The following is a 14,402-nucleotide window of genomic DNA, read 5'->3' as shown; positions in this document are numbered from 1 at the left end:
CCTCTATATGTGTTATTTCATCAAATAATAAGTCATCTCTTGTTAGATTGTTAAAAACAGATGTCACGCTTTGGTTGTTGTTGGAGCAGTTTGATTGGTTTAACGATTGTATCACTGGTGCGTTTACACTTATCGCTATAAGTGACTTTATATTCATTATTCTGCATAGTATCTCTGACAAATCCTCTTCACAGGGTTCACTAATGCTGAATCTTTGTAACTGAGGGATGCCATGGAAAACATCTGGGGCCATTGCTGTTAACCTGTAACCCTGTATGGTCAAATGACTTAACTTAACTAGATCTCTGAATGTATGAGGCCCAATATGACAATCGCAACACCCAGAGCCCATTACCCATTTACCTATCAAGTGCATGTGTTCCAGATTTGGAAGGTGGCTATTCCCAGTTGGAAGGATTTGAGCAAAACAGCCGTCAATGTACAGGTACTCCAGATCCTGAAACTGAGAGAAAAAGCCAAGAGACATGGATCTATTTTCGCCATGTGTCATAGTTATGCAGAGGTTATTGATATTAGGGGGAAGTCCAAGTAGATCTTCCTCGATGGCTGTAACATCTTCACAGGCAGCAGTGTAATGTTCTTCATGATGACGTAGGTAGGTGCAGGTCCAGGTGGCAAAGTCTCCCAAGTCTTCACCACTGTCATAAATCTGGCATTTGGGATGCATCCATCCGCTAGCACTCTGAATCCACAGGAACAGGACTGCAGGGTGGGAAAACATACCTCTCATCTCTCCTGACGTCAGTCAAATCTACTGAGATAATTGTCAGAATAGTTTGGTTCCGGTTGATATCTGTAGAACGTTGGTTTGATACAGTAACACCCTTCAGAATGCTGCAAACAGTATGGAGTCTTTCTACTTCTTCTTGTTTGTCAGATTGGTTCCTCCTTGGTAACTAACAGCAGCTCATACCTTTCAGTTGTTCCAATATTCTGCCCTTTCACCCTCCAGATGAATTGTATCTCAAGGATACAGGAATAAATATTTAATGTTTAGTTTGGTTCCAAAAGTAAATAAATAATAAAATGTCCCACAGTCAATGAAGAAATTAATGCAGAGCTGCAACGTGTTCTCTGACCATCACAGATGATGTCTGCAAATGTTCGAGGAGCAGCATCCTGTTTGTACAGCACAGTCACACCGTATGTTAGACAGCTTGTGAAAGTCTATTTTTACCTATTTTTACGGTTCTCTCTTTCAGTTCCTGAAAAGAAACGTACTGTCTTTAAGAAATACAATTTACATGAAGGACCTGTTTGGATCTGATAGATTTCAGAAGACAGATGAGTCTAACTAAAATATCAGAAGATTGTAATGAAACGTTAGGGGCTCCCGAGTGGAGCAGAGGTCTAAGGCACTGCATCTCAGTTTAAGAGGCGTCACTAGAGATGCCGGTTCGATCCCGGACTGTATCACAGCCGGCTGTGATTGGGAGTCCCATAGGGGAGTGCACAATTGGCCCATCGTCGTTAGGGTAGGGTTTGGACCGGGTAGGGGGGCTGTTAATGTAAATGAGAATTTCTTCTTAACTCACTTGCCTAGTTAAATAAAGGTAAAATAAAAATATGAATTTTAATACAGTACTTATTATTTTTTCTAACTTTACTAATTTCTCTAGTAAATATCAAAAGAGGAAGTGGGTAACTTCTTTAATGAAGTTGTGCTGTTGACATCATTATTATAAAAAATATTATTAGTATTGTTATTATTACTATCATTATTATTATTATTGTTATTACTACTACTGTTATTATTATTGCTGTTTTTATTATTATATTTACTATAAGGTAACTATTCCACTCTGGTTAGAAATCCTACTGTACTGACTAAAAGCTATCTGTTCCACTGTGATTATATATCCTACTGTACTCACTAAAAGGTATCTGTTCCACTCTGGTTAGATATCCTACTGTACTCACAAAAAGGTAACTGTCCCACTCTGGTTATATATCCAACTGTACTCACTAAAAGCTGTCTGTTACACTCTGGTTAGATAACTAAATGTACTCACTAAAATGTATCTGTTCCACTCTGATTAGATATTCTACTGTACTCACTAAAAGGTATCTGTTCCACTCTGATTACATATATCCTACTCTACTCACTAAAATGTTTCCTTTCCACTCTGATTAGATATCCTACTGTACTCACTGAAAGCTATCTGTTCCACTCTGGTTATATACTACTGTACTCACAAAAATGTTCAATTTCCACTCTGATTAGATATCTTACTGTACTCACTGAAAGCTATCTGTTCCACTCTGGTTATATATCCTATTCTACTCACTAAAGGGTTCCTTTCCACTCTGGTTAAATATACTTCTCTATTCACTAAAAGGTATCTGTTCCACTCTGATTAGATAATCAACTGTACTCACTAAAAGCTATCTTTTCCATTCTGGTTAGATATACTACTGTACTCACTAAAAGGTATCTGTTCCACTCTGGTTAGATATCCTACTGTACTCACTAAAAGCTATCTGTTCCACTCTGGTTAGATATCCTACTGTACTCACTGAAAGCTATCTGTTCCACTCTGGTTAGAAATCCTACTGTACTCACTAAAAGCTATCTGTTCCACTCTGGTTAGATATCCTACTGTACTCACTAAAAGCTATCTGTTCCACTCTGGTTAGATATACTACTGTACTCACTAAAAGGTATCTGTTCCACTCTGGTTAGATATCCTACTGTACTCTCTGAAAGCTATCTGTTCCACTCTGGTTAGATATCCTACTGTACTTGTCACGCTCTGGCTCCGGGACTTTGTATTTTGAGCCAGGGTGTGTTCGTTTTGGTTGTGTTTTGTTTTGGTTGGGTGGTCATTGGTTTTGTGTTTCCCTTATTTGGTCAATGACTCCCAATCGGAGGTAACGAGTATCAGCTGTCGGCTCGTTATCTCTGATTGGGAGCCATATTTAAACTGTCTGTGTTCACCTTGTGTTTGTGGGATTTTGTTCGTGTGGTTTCGTGTTGTACCATTAGACGTCACGCTTTCGTTGTTTATGATTTTGTTCGTGTGAACGTTTAAATAAATAGTAATATGTTCGCTCGCAACGCTGCGCCTTGGTCCTTTTTAGATGACGACCGTGACAGAAAATCCCACCAAGACCAGACCAAGCAGCGTGTCCAAGAGCCATCGCTAATAGATCTCCGTGGCAGCTTCGATTGGGTCAAGCCCATGGAGGAGCTGAGTGAAGAGGGTTGGAGACAGAGGAGCGAGAGATGGGAGAGAATGTTGGAGGCCTGGAGAGACCCCCAGAAATTTTTTAGGGGGGGGCTCACGACGTCGGGGCAGCACGAGGCCGCTATGGAGCGTTCCAGCGGGGTTGCAGAGGAGGCCGCCAGGTTACGGGGGCCACTGGTAGAAGAGGGGATGGTAGGTGTAGAGGCACGGCGAGAGGTACTGGCGTGTGTTGCCAGTCCGGTCCGGCCCGTTCCAGATCCCGGTGTAGAGCCAGTGGTGTGTGTCCCCAGTACGGTCCGGTCTATTCCTGCTCCCCGCACCAAACCTACGGTGTGCGTCGACAGCCCAGCCCGGTCCGTTCCTGTGCTCCGCACCGAGTCTGTGGTGCGCGTCGCCAGCCCAGCCCGGCACGTTCCTGCGCTCCGCACCGAGTCTGAGGGGCGCTTCGCCAGCCCAGCCCGGCCTCTTCCTGCTCCATGCACCAGACCTGCGGTGTGCGTCGCCAGCCTAGCCCGGCCTGTCCCTGCTCCACGCACAAAGCCTACGGTGTGCGTCGTCAGCCCGACCCGTCCTGTTCCTGCCACTCGCACCAAACCAGGGGTGCGAGTCGTCAGCCTGGTCCAGCCCGTTCCTGCTACTCGCACCAAACCAGGGATGCGAGTCGTCGGCCTGGTCCAGCCCGTTCCTGCTACTCGCACTCAAGCCAAGGGTGCGAGACGCCAGCCTGGTCCGGTCTGTTCCTGCTACTCGCACCAGCCAAGGGTGCGAAGTCGTCCAGCCCGGTCCAGCCCATTCCTGCTACTCGCACTCAAGCCAGGGATGCGAGTCGTCAGCCTGGTCCGGTCTGTTCCTGCTACTCGCACCAGGCCAAGGGTGCCGAGTCGTCAGCCTGGTCCGGTCTGTTCCTGCTAATCGCACCAAGCCAAGGGTGCGAGTCGTCAGCCCGGTCCAGCCCATTCCTGCTACTCGCACCAAGCCAGGGATGCGAGTCGTCCAGCCTGGTGAAGTCCGTTCGGCTCCACGCACCAAGCCTAGGGTGCGTATCGTCAGCCAGGTCCGGTCCGTTCCTGCCTCACGCGCTAAGCCAGGGGTGCGCGTCGTCAGTCCTGATCCAGCCAGCTGGGTCGGATCGGATCGGGGCCGTTATGCGGGGATTGAAGTAGGGTGGTGGTCAAGCCCGAGCCGGAGCCGCCTCGAGGAGCAACACCCACCCAGCCCTCCCTATTTGGGGTTTTGAGGCGCGGTCGCAGTCCGCGCCTTTAGGGGGGGGTACTGTCACGCTCTGGCTCCGGGACTTTGTATTTTGAGCCAGGGTGTGTTCGTTTTGGTTGTGTTTTGTTTTGGTTGGGTGGTCATTGGTTTTGTGTTTCCCTTATTTGGTCAATGACTCCCAATCGGAGGTAACGAGTATCAGCTGTCGGCTCGTTATCTCTGATTGGGAGCCATATTTAAACTGTCTGTGTTCACCTTGTGTTTGTGGGATTTTGTTCGTGTGGTTTCGTGTTGTACCATTAGACGTCACGCTTTCGTTGTTTATGATTTTGTTCGTGTGAACGTTTAAATAAATAGTAATATGTTCGCTCGCAACGCTGCGCCTTGGTCCTTTTTAGATGACGACCGTGACAGTACTCACTGAAAGCTATCTGTTCCACTCTGGTAAGTATCCTACTGTACTCACTAAAAGCTATCTGTTCCACTCTGGTTAGATATCCTACTGTACTCACTAAAAGGTATCTGTTCCACTCTGGTTATATATCCAACTGTACTCACTAAAAGCTATCTGTTCCACTCTGGTTAGATATGCTATTGTCCTCACTAAAAGGTATGTGTTCCACTCTGGTTAGATATGCTACTATACTCACTAAAAGGTAACTGTTCCACTCTGATTAGATATTCTACTGTACTCACTAAAAGGTATCTGTTCCACTCTGGTTAGATATCCTACTGTACTCACTGAAAGCTATCTGTTCCACTCTGGTTAGATATCCTACTCTACTCACAAAAATGTTCCCTTTCCACTCTGGTTAGATATCCTACTGTACTCACTAAAAGGTATCTGTTCCACTCTGGTTAGATATTCTACTGTACTCACTAAAAGGTAACTGTTCCACTCTGATTAGATATTCTACTGTACTCACTAAAAGCTATCTGTTCCAATCTACAGGAATGTACAGTATGACAGAGCTACTTTGTGTTTATGTGGCTGAAAACACAACAGAGGTCTTTTGATTCCTCTTCCTCCTCCTCACCTCTGTAACCCCACCCAACCAGGAAGCTCAGACAGCTCCAGTCCCATCCCCCCTGGCTTTCCCTGTGACAAGGTCACGTGTATGTAGCCCCCTACTCTCTATGGAGCCAAAAGCAAACTAGAAAATGACTGGGAGCCCCTGTGAGATTATAGACTGGTCTGTCTGCTGTCTGTATGGGACTTTCACCTACTCCTACATTGACCTGCTCAGAAGACCGTACGCTCTACCTTCTGTAGCGCCTTACGGTCAGATGCAGAGCAGTTGCAATACCAGGCAGTGATGCAACTGGTCAGGATGCTCTCGATGGTGCAGCTGTATAACCTTTTGAGGAACTGGGGACCCATGCCAAATCTTTTCAGTCTCCTGAAGGGGAAATGGTGTTGTCGTGCCCTCTTCACAACTGTCTTGGTGTGTTTGGACCATGATTGGTGATGTGGACACCAAGGAACTTGAAACTCTCAACCCGCTCCACTTCAGCCCTGTCGATGTTAATGGGGGCCTGTTCGGCCCTCCTTTTCCTACAGTCCACGATCAGCTCCTTTGTGTTGCTCACATTAAGGGCGAGGTAGTGCGTACTGCCCAGTACATCAATTTGGCCAAGATTCCAGACATCCAGGACCTATGTACTAGACAATGTCAGAGGAAGGCCCAAAAAATTGTCAAAGACACAAGTCACCCAAGCCATAGACTGTTCTCCCAGCTACAGCATGGCAAGCGGTACCGGAGCGCCAAGTCTATAACCAAAAGTGTCCTTAACAGCTTCTTCCCCCAAGCCATAAGACTGCTGAACAATTAATCAACTTGCCACCCAGACTATTTACATTTCTCTTAACTCTATTTCTTGAACTGCATTGTTGGTTAAGGGCTTGTAAGTAAGCACTTCACGGTAAGGTCTAAACATGTGGTATTCGGCGCATGTGATGAATAAAATATTATTTGATTTGAGAGCGAAGAACATGTAGAATATAGAATATGGAGGCATTCTAGAATATAACATTAAAATGAGTAATGCTAAGGCAGGGAGCAGGGACATATAGCATTTTATTTCAAATCAGAAAAAGAAGCCAGTTTCCAACAAATATTGTGCAGAAATCACTTCATTGGCCAGAAAGGGGGAAACCTCCCCACACCCATGAGATAAGAAATGTATCAAATAAATGTGTAATAAACCATATACAGGCAACATTCAAACAACACATTTAGTTAAAAAACTAGCAACACATTTAGTTAAACAACTAGCAACACATTTAGTTAAACAACTAGCAACACATTTAGTTAAAGAACTAGCAACACATTTAGATAAACAACTAGCAACACATTTAGTTAAACAACTAGCAACACATTTAGATAAACAACTAGCAACACACTTAGTTGCCAATTAGCAACACATTTAGTTAAACAACTAGCAACACATTTAGTTAAACAACTAGCAACACATTTAGTTAAACAACTAGCAACTACATTTCTGTATAAAACTCTTTGATCGATTTTGAAATAAAAATAACTGCTTCGTGGTAATTCATGTATTGTCATGAATACCTGCTTCAGGATCATTGGTCATTCATGGATTGCCGTTAATAAATGGTTCATGGTCATTGGTCATTCATGTATTGTCATTCACAGGAGCATACAGTAGTTGTTATCTGAAATACAACAGAAATGAGCTAAATCACACCTTTTTCAGTTCCTCTTAGCAACAAATATACAAGCAAAGATTTGTGTTAGTGATTAGTTGTTGAAAAATACAAACTGGAGCTGATGAAATTTGGGGAAGTAAAAAAATTATTGGCTTTTTTTCTATGAAATTTAAATAGGATTATTTCTAAGTAATTTCAGATGAATCAGAGAAAGTCCACTCCAGACAGAGCATTTAAAAGGACTTCATCACAATTGTCTTAACAAATCTCAAAAACGACAAATTCAATACCTCAAAATATGTGTCAACATTACATCTGCATAAACACAAGATTCTACATCAACCTCTGATCTCACGCTTCAGTCTGAGGTTTCAGTTTAGCCCACAGTCTGTCCCAGAATGCCTGGTGCTGATTGGGGTCTTGGGGCCAGTCCAGATAGGTCCTGGTCTTCACCAGGCGAGCCAGCCTGTGGTGGGCAGACAGCTGGCGAGGGGGATCTTCTCCAGGAAGACCAGGAGGATGACGTCCCTTTGCTCCACCTGCAGCCTGGAGGTGGCCAGCTTCATCTCCAGGGAGCACCAGTTACTGCGCAAGTAGTGGCGGCTGACTAGGCAGAGGGTGTGGCGGCTCTGGTAGAGGCTGTCTGTGATGTTCTCCACAATGTCCTTCCCCAGCTGGAAGTCCCTGCTGTGCAGACAGAGGCGCAGGAAAGGAGGACCCCCTCTGCTCCAAATTGGGAAGCAGGTCCTCCACCACCCAGTGTTCGTCCTTCCCGCTGTAGGAGACAAACGCATCGTAGTGGTAGCGCCCCCTGGTGTTGGATCGCATGGCCTCCGACAGCCAGCCAAGGGTGATGTGGTAGAGGGGAGGAGGTAGGGGCCGGCCAGGTTGTGAACCAACACCACCAGCATGAAGAACAGGACTCCCAGACCAGTCGCAGCAAAGAGCACAAAGTCCACCTCTGTTGAGCAGTTGTCTTCTGTGTACTTTACAAAATTAGGTGTGTCTATTCCGTTGTCCGACAAGCATATCAAATCCTCCAGAGCATACATAACTGGATGTGAATACGGAGAAAGCATGATCACCTCAACTTGCCTGTACCCCTTGGCCCATGTAATGAGCCAAGCATTGTCACAACTGCAAAACATCTGAAACTTCAAAAGTATCAAATACTTAAGGCTAGAGAGAGGTTCAGTAAAGCTGTAGAATACATTATAAATGTTCTCGATATGCAAATACAATGTTTTCAAAGATTTTAAGTCTTTAGTTAAACTCCCCTCCAAAGAATAAATCCTGCAGTTATAAAGTTCCAGAACCTCCAGTTTGGTCAGGTTGTGAAAAATGATGTTGGCAGAACGCTGTATTAAAAGATCCACCCGTCTTAGAGCCAGTTTCCTCAGGTGAATCAGCTGATTAATTGATGTTAAATCAACACTTTTAGCTGAAAGCTTAGATCTGTAGTCAAATGTCTCCACAGACGTGAAGTACTTTCCCATGAATTCAGATCCGCAAAGGAATTCTTCAGCATCAGTATTAAGATGGGTTACAGACCGAAAGAAAGGTCTGTCACAGTCTTCAAATGAAACCGTCTGGCCTTTGACCTGGAGACTCAGGTTCTGTTTAGATGTGATGTTACTGCCGATAGTCAACTGCATCGGCCTCATAGCTGAACTAATGTACAGATGACTCAGCTGACTCAGAATGCCACCAAATATAAGTGTCAGATTCAGCTTGATCACAGGTTCTGTTAGTGGATTGTGCACTTGCCCGAGAAACACTTGTTTTAGAGACGTGAGGTGTGTGAATGACATTGCCTCAATGTTGTGAATAAGTGGATTGTTCCTGAGGTCTAAACGTGTCAAACTACTTAAACCAAAAAATGTGTTTGCATGGATCTGTGTTATGTTGTTTCTTGTAATGTTTAAGGACTCCAGATTTGTCAATCCCAGGAAAGCAAAGTCTTCAATGTTTGAAATAAAATAATGTGTTAAATCCAGGTACTGCAGTTTAACAAGACAGCTAAATTGTTTTGCAAAAAGTATTTGTGGATTGTTCAACTCTAAAGTGAGTTTTGTTAACCATGTGATTGGTTGTTTTTGGTAGGAGCAAATATCAAGTATGTTATCTGTCAGGCCATCTATTGTTAATTGATTAAGGTTTTTGAGACTGGAAATGAAATTCCATTTCAAATGGGGAGTAGGATAGATGGCTCCAGGTCCAGATAAATACATATATTCTAGCCCAATGCACAATTCAACACTGGACATAGAGAGGCTGCTTGTATTGGCATTGTATAAATATATTTGCTTGATTGAAAGCAAAAACACGACATTACAGATACTTTCAATATCAATGTCATTGCTACCAAAGCAACTGAAGTACTGGATTTGTGTCACGATCGTCTTGAAAAGGAGTAGACCAATACGCAGCGTGTTGAGCGAACATGATTGACTTTATTATATTAAAGCACAAAACCAAAACAATAAACGATTCGTGAAGTCCACGGTGACAAAGACCGACAAGGAACAAAAACCCACAACACCCAAGGGAAAACATACAGTTTAAATATGGCTCCCAATCAGAGACAACCAGCCGACAGCTGACACTCGTTGCCTCTGATTGGGAGTCACACAGGCAAACATAGACATAGAACAACTTAGAATACCCAACATAGAAAATGAACACATAGAATGCACACACCCTGGCTCAACATATAGAGTCCCAGAGCCAGGGTGTGACAGTACCCCCCCCTAAAGGCGCGGACTGCGACCGCGTCTTAACAAAACCCCAAACAGGGGAGGGCTGGGTGGGCATTCCTCCTCGGATGCGGCTCCGGCTCCGGCCTTGACCACCACCCCTCCATAATTCCCCCGTAGCGCCCCTGGTCCGGTCTGACCCCGCTGGCTGGATCTGGACTGGACATTGACGGAGCGGATTGCTTACGCTCCGTTGTGGAGCAGCTGACCGGTCTTACCAGGCTGACGACTCGCACCCCGGGCTTGGTGCGAGTAGCAGGAACGGGCTGAACCAGGCTGACGACTCGCACCCCTGGCTTGGTGCGAGTGGCAGGAACGGGCTGGACCAGGCTGACGACGCACACCGTAGGCTTGGTGCGTGGCGCAGGGACAGGCCGGACAGGGCTGGCGACGCACACCGTAGGCTTGGTGCGTGGAGCAGGGACAGGCCGGGCAGGGCTGTCGACGCACACCGTAGGCTTGGTGCGTGGAGCAGCAACTGGCCGGGCTGGGCTGGCGACGCACACCGTAGGCTTGGTGCGTGGAGCAGGGACAGGCCGGGCTGGGCTGGCGACGCACACCGTAGGCTTGGTGCGTGGAGCAGCAACTGGCCGGACTGGGCTGGCGACGCACACCGTAGGTTTGGTGCGTGGAGCAGGGACAGGCCGGGCTGGGCTGGCGACGCACCCCGTAGGCTTGGTGCGTGGAGCAGGGACAGGCCGAGCTGGGCTGGCGCATACCCCGTAGGCTTGGTGCGTGGAGCAGGGACAGGCCGGGCTGGGCTGGCGACGCGCACCGTAGGTTTGGTGCGAGTGGCAGGAACAGGCCGGGTCGGGCTGGCGACGCGCACCGTCCATTTGGTGCGAGGGGCCGTAACAGGCCGGACCGTACTGGGGACACACACCACTGGCTCTACCCCGGGAACTGGAACGGGCCGGACCGGACTGGTAACACACCCCAGTACCTCTCGCCGTGCCTCTAAACCTCCTTTCCCTACTTTGACCAGTAGCCCCCGTAACCTGGTGGCCTTTTGAATACCCCCCTTCTCTGCCTCCGTCAGCCCCATCGTCCATGCCCTGTGCCCCCCCCTAAATTTTTTTTGGGGTTGCCTCTCGTCAGTCTCACTCCATGGCCAGCGATCCTCCCATGTCCAGTCTGCCTGCTCCTGGACACGCTGCTTGGTCGTTGTATGGTGGGTTTTTCTGTCACGGTCGTCTAATGAGGAGGACCAATGCGCAGCGTTGAAGGTGAACATAATATATTTATTAAATGATCACACGATCAAAACAATAACCAACGATGCGTGACGTCTATGGTTACAACACGAACAAGGAACAAAAACCCACAACACCCAAGGGAAAACATACAGTTTAAATATGGCTCCCAATCAGAGACAACCAGCCGACAGCTGACACTCGTTGCCTCTGATTGGGAGTCACACAGGCAAACATAGACATAGAACAACTTAGAATACCCAACATAGAAAATGAACACATAGAATGCACACACCCTGGCTCAACATATAGAGTCCCAGAGCCAGGGTGTGACAATTTGCTTAATCCCAGAAAGGGGAAGGCGCAGTAGGACTTCCTGGCTGAAAGCCGCATTTAAAATTGTCAGGTTCTGGAGCCAAGCCATTGCACCTTCCTCTATATGTGTTATTTCATCAAATAATAAGTCAACTCTTGTTAGATTGTTAAATACAGATGTCACGTTTTGATTGTTGTTGGAGCAGTTTGATTGGTTTAACGATTTTATCACTAGTGCGTTTACAGTTATCTCTATAAGTGACTTTATATTCATTATTCTGCATAGTATCTCTGACAAATCCTCTTCACAGGGTTCACTAATGCTGAATCTTTGTAACTGAGGGATGCCATGGAAAACATCTGGGGCCATTGCTCTTAACCTGTAACCCTGTATGGTCAAATGACTTAACTTAACTAGATCTCTGAATGTATGAGGCCCAATATGACAATCGCAGCACCCAGAGCCCATTCCCCATTTACCTATCAAGTACATGTGTTCCAGATTTGGAAGGTGGCTATTCCCAGTTGGAAGGATTTGAGCAAAACAGCCGTCAATGTACAGGTACTCCAGATCCTGAAACTGAGAGAAAAAGCCAAGAGACATGGATCTATTTTCGCCATGTGTCATAGTTATGCAGAGGTTATTGATATTAGGGGGAAGTCCAAGTAGATCTTCCTCGATGGCTGTAACATCTTCACAGGCAGCAGTGTAATGTTCTTCATGATGACGTAGGTAGGTGCAGGTCCAGGTGGCAAAGTCTCCCAAGTCTTCACCACTGTCATAAATCTGGCATTTGGGATGCATCCATCCGCTAGCACTCTGAATCCACAGGAACAGGACTGCAGGGTGGGAAAACATACCTCTCATCTCTCCTGACGTCAGTCAAATCTACTGAGATAATTGTCAGAATAGTTTGGTTCCGGTTGATATCTGTAGAACGTTGGTTTGATACAGTAACACCCTTCAGAATGCTGCAAACAGTATGGAGTCTTTTCTACTTCTTCTTGTTTGTCAGATTGGTTCCTCCTTGGTAACTAACAGCAGCTCATACCTTTCAGTTGTTCCAATATTCTGCCCTTTCACCCTCCAGATGAATTGTATCTCAAGGATACAGGAATAAATATTTAATGTTTAGTTTGGTTCCAAAAGTAAATAAATAATAAAATGTCCCACAGTCAATGAAGAAATTAATGCAGAGCTGCAACGTGTTCTCTGACCATCACAGATGATGTCTGCAAATGTTCGAGGAGCAGCATCCTGTTTGTACAGCACAGTCACACCGTATGTTAGACAGCTTGTGAAAGTCTATTTTTACCTGTTTTTACGGTTCTCTCTTTCAGTTCCTGAAAAGAAACGTACTGTCTTTAAGAAATACAATTTACATGAAGGACCTGTTTGGATCTGATAGATTTCAGAAGACAGATGAGTCTAACTAAAATATCTGAAGATTGTAATGAAACGTTAGGGGCTCCCGAGTGGAGCAGAGGTGTAAGGCACTGCATCTCAGTTTAAGAGGCGTCACTAGAGACGCCGGTTCGATCCCGGACTGTATCACAGCCGGCTGTGATTGGGAGTCCCATAGGGGAGTGCACAATTGGCCCATCGTCGTTAGGGTAGGGTTTGGACGGGGTAGGGGGGCTGTTAATGTTAATGTAAATGAGAATTTCTTCTTAACTCACTTGCCTAGTTAAATAAAGGTAAAATAAAAATATGAATTTTAATACAGTACTTAATATTTTTTCTAACTTTACTAATTTCTCTAGTAAATATCAAAAGAGGAAGTGGGTAACTTATTTAATGAAGTTGTGCTGTTGACATCATTATTATAAAAAATATTATTAGTATTGTTATTATTACTATTATTATTATTATTATTATTATTATTATTACTACTACTGTTATTATTATTGCTTTTTTTATTATTATATTTACTATAAGGTAACTATTCCACTCTGGTTAGATATCCTACTGTACTGACTAAAAGCTATCTGTTCCACTGTGATTAGATATCCTACTGTACTCACTAAAAGCTATCTGTTCCACTCTGGTTAGATATCATACTGTACTCACTAAAGGTTTCCTTTCCACTCTGATTAGATATCCTACTGTACTCACTAAAAGGTAACTGTCCCACTCTGGTTATATATCCAACTGTACTCACTAAAAGCTGTCTGTTACACTCTGGTTAGATAACTAAATGTACTCACTAAAATGTATCTGTTCCACTCTGATTAGATATCCTACTCTACTCACTAAAAGCTGTTTTACACTCTGGTTAGATATCCTACTGTACTCACTAAAAGCTATCTGTTCCACTCTGGTTAGATATCCTACTGTACTCACTGAAAGCTATCTGTTCCACTCTGGTTAGATATCATACTGTACTCACTAAAGGTTTCCTTTCCACTCTGGTTAGATATGCTACTGTACTCACTAAAAGGTATCTGTTCCACTCTGGTTAGATATGCTACTGTACTCACTGAAAGCTATCTGTTCCACTCTGGTTAGATATCCTACTGTACTCACTAAAATTTTCCCTTTCCACTTTGATTAAATATACTACTGTATTCACTAAAAGCTATCTGTTCCACTCAGGTTAGATATCCTACTGTACTCACTAAAAGGTAACTGTTCCACTCTGATTAGATATCCTACTGTATTCACTAAAAGCTATCTGTTCCACTCAGGTTAGATATTCTACTGTACTCACTAAAAGGTAACTGTTCCACTCTGATTAGATATTCTACTGTACTCACTAAAAGGTAACTGTTCCACTCTGGTTATATACTACTGTACTCACAAAAATGTTCCTTTTCAACTCTGGTTAGATATTCTACTGTAGTCACTAAAAGGTATGTTCCACTCTGATTACATATATCCTACTCTACTCACTAAAATGTTTCCTTTCCACTCTGGTTAGATATCCTACTGTACTCTGTCGTATCGCGTCGATGCTGGTGATTATTGCTGTCAAACAAAGAGTCCGCTTAGGCTGCACTTTGATTATAAGTTTTATTCATATCACAAGATGTCAGCATAAGT

General features: G+C 44.7%; 1 protein-coding gene and 1 pseudogene across 1 annotated transcript; both read right to left on the bottom strand.

The window, feature by feature from the left end:
- Positions 1–6,758: 6,758 nt before the first annotated feature.
- LOC121550895 lies at positions 6,759–8,614 on the bottom strand (annotated as a pseudogene).
- Positions 8,615–8,782: 168 nt separating this feature from the next.
- LOC123490255 lies at positions 8,783–12,579 on the bottom strand. Its single transcript, XM_045220326.1, has 2 exons — positions 11,368–12,579; positions 8,783–8,786 (listed from the first exon to the last, which is right to left on the bottom strand). Exons 1-2 carry the CDS (start codon positions 12,225–12,227, stop codon positions 8,783–8,785), a joined length of 864 nt encoding a protein of 287 aa, XP_045076261.1. The 5' UTR covers positions 12,228–12,579.
- Between the last annotated feature and the right edge of the window lie 1,823 nt (positions 12,580–14,402).

The sequence above is a fragment of the Coregonus clupeaformis genome, unplaced genomic scaffold, assembly GCF_020615455.1.
Source record: "Coregonus clupeaformis isolate EN_2021a unplaced genomic scaffold, ASM2061545v1 scaf3573, whole genome shotgun sequence".
NCBI classification, from domain to species: domain Eukaryota; kingdom Metazoa; phylum Chordata; class Actinopteri; order Salmoniformes; family Salmonidae; genus Coregonus; species Coregonus clupeaformis.
The sequence above is the reverse complement of the archived record's forward strand: the minus strand, read 5'-3'. Positions and strand labels throughout refer to the sequence as shown.

Excerpts from the sequence above, each read along its gene's own strand:
- LOC123490255 (XM_045220326.1), bottom strand. The coding sequence starts at position 12,227 with ATGAGAGGTATGTTTTCCCACCCTGCAGTCCTGTTCCTGTGGATTCAG.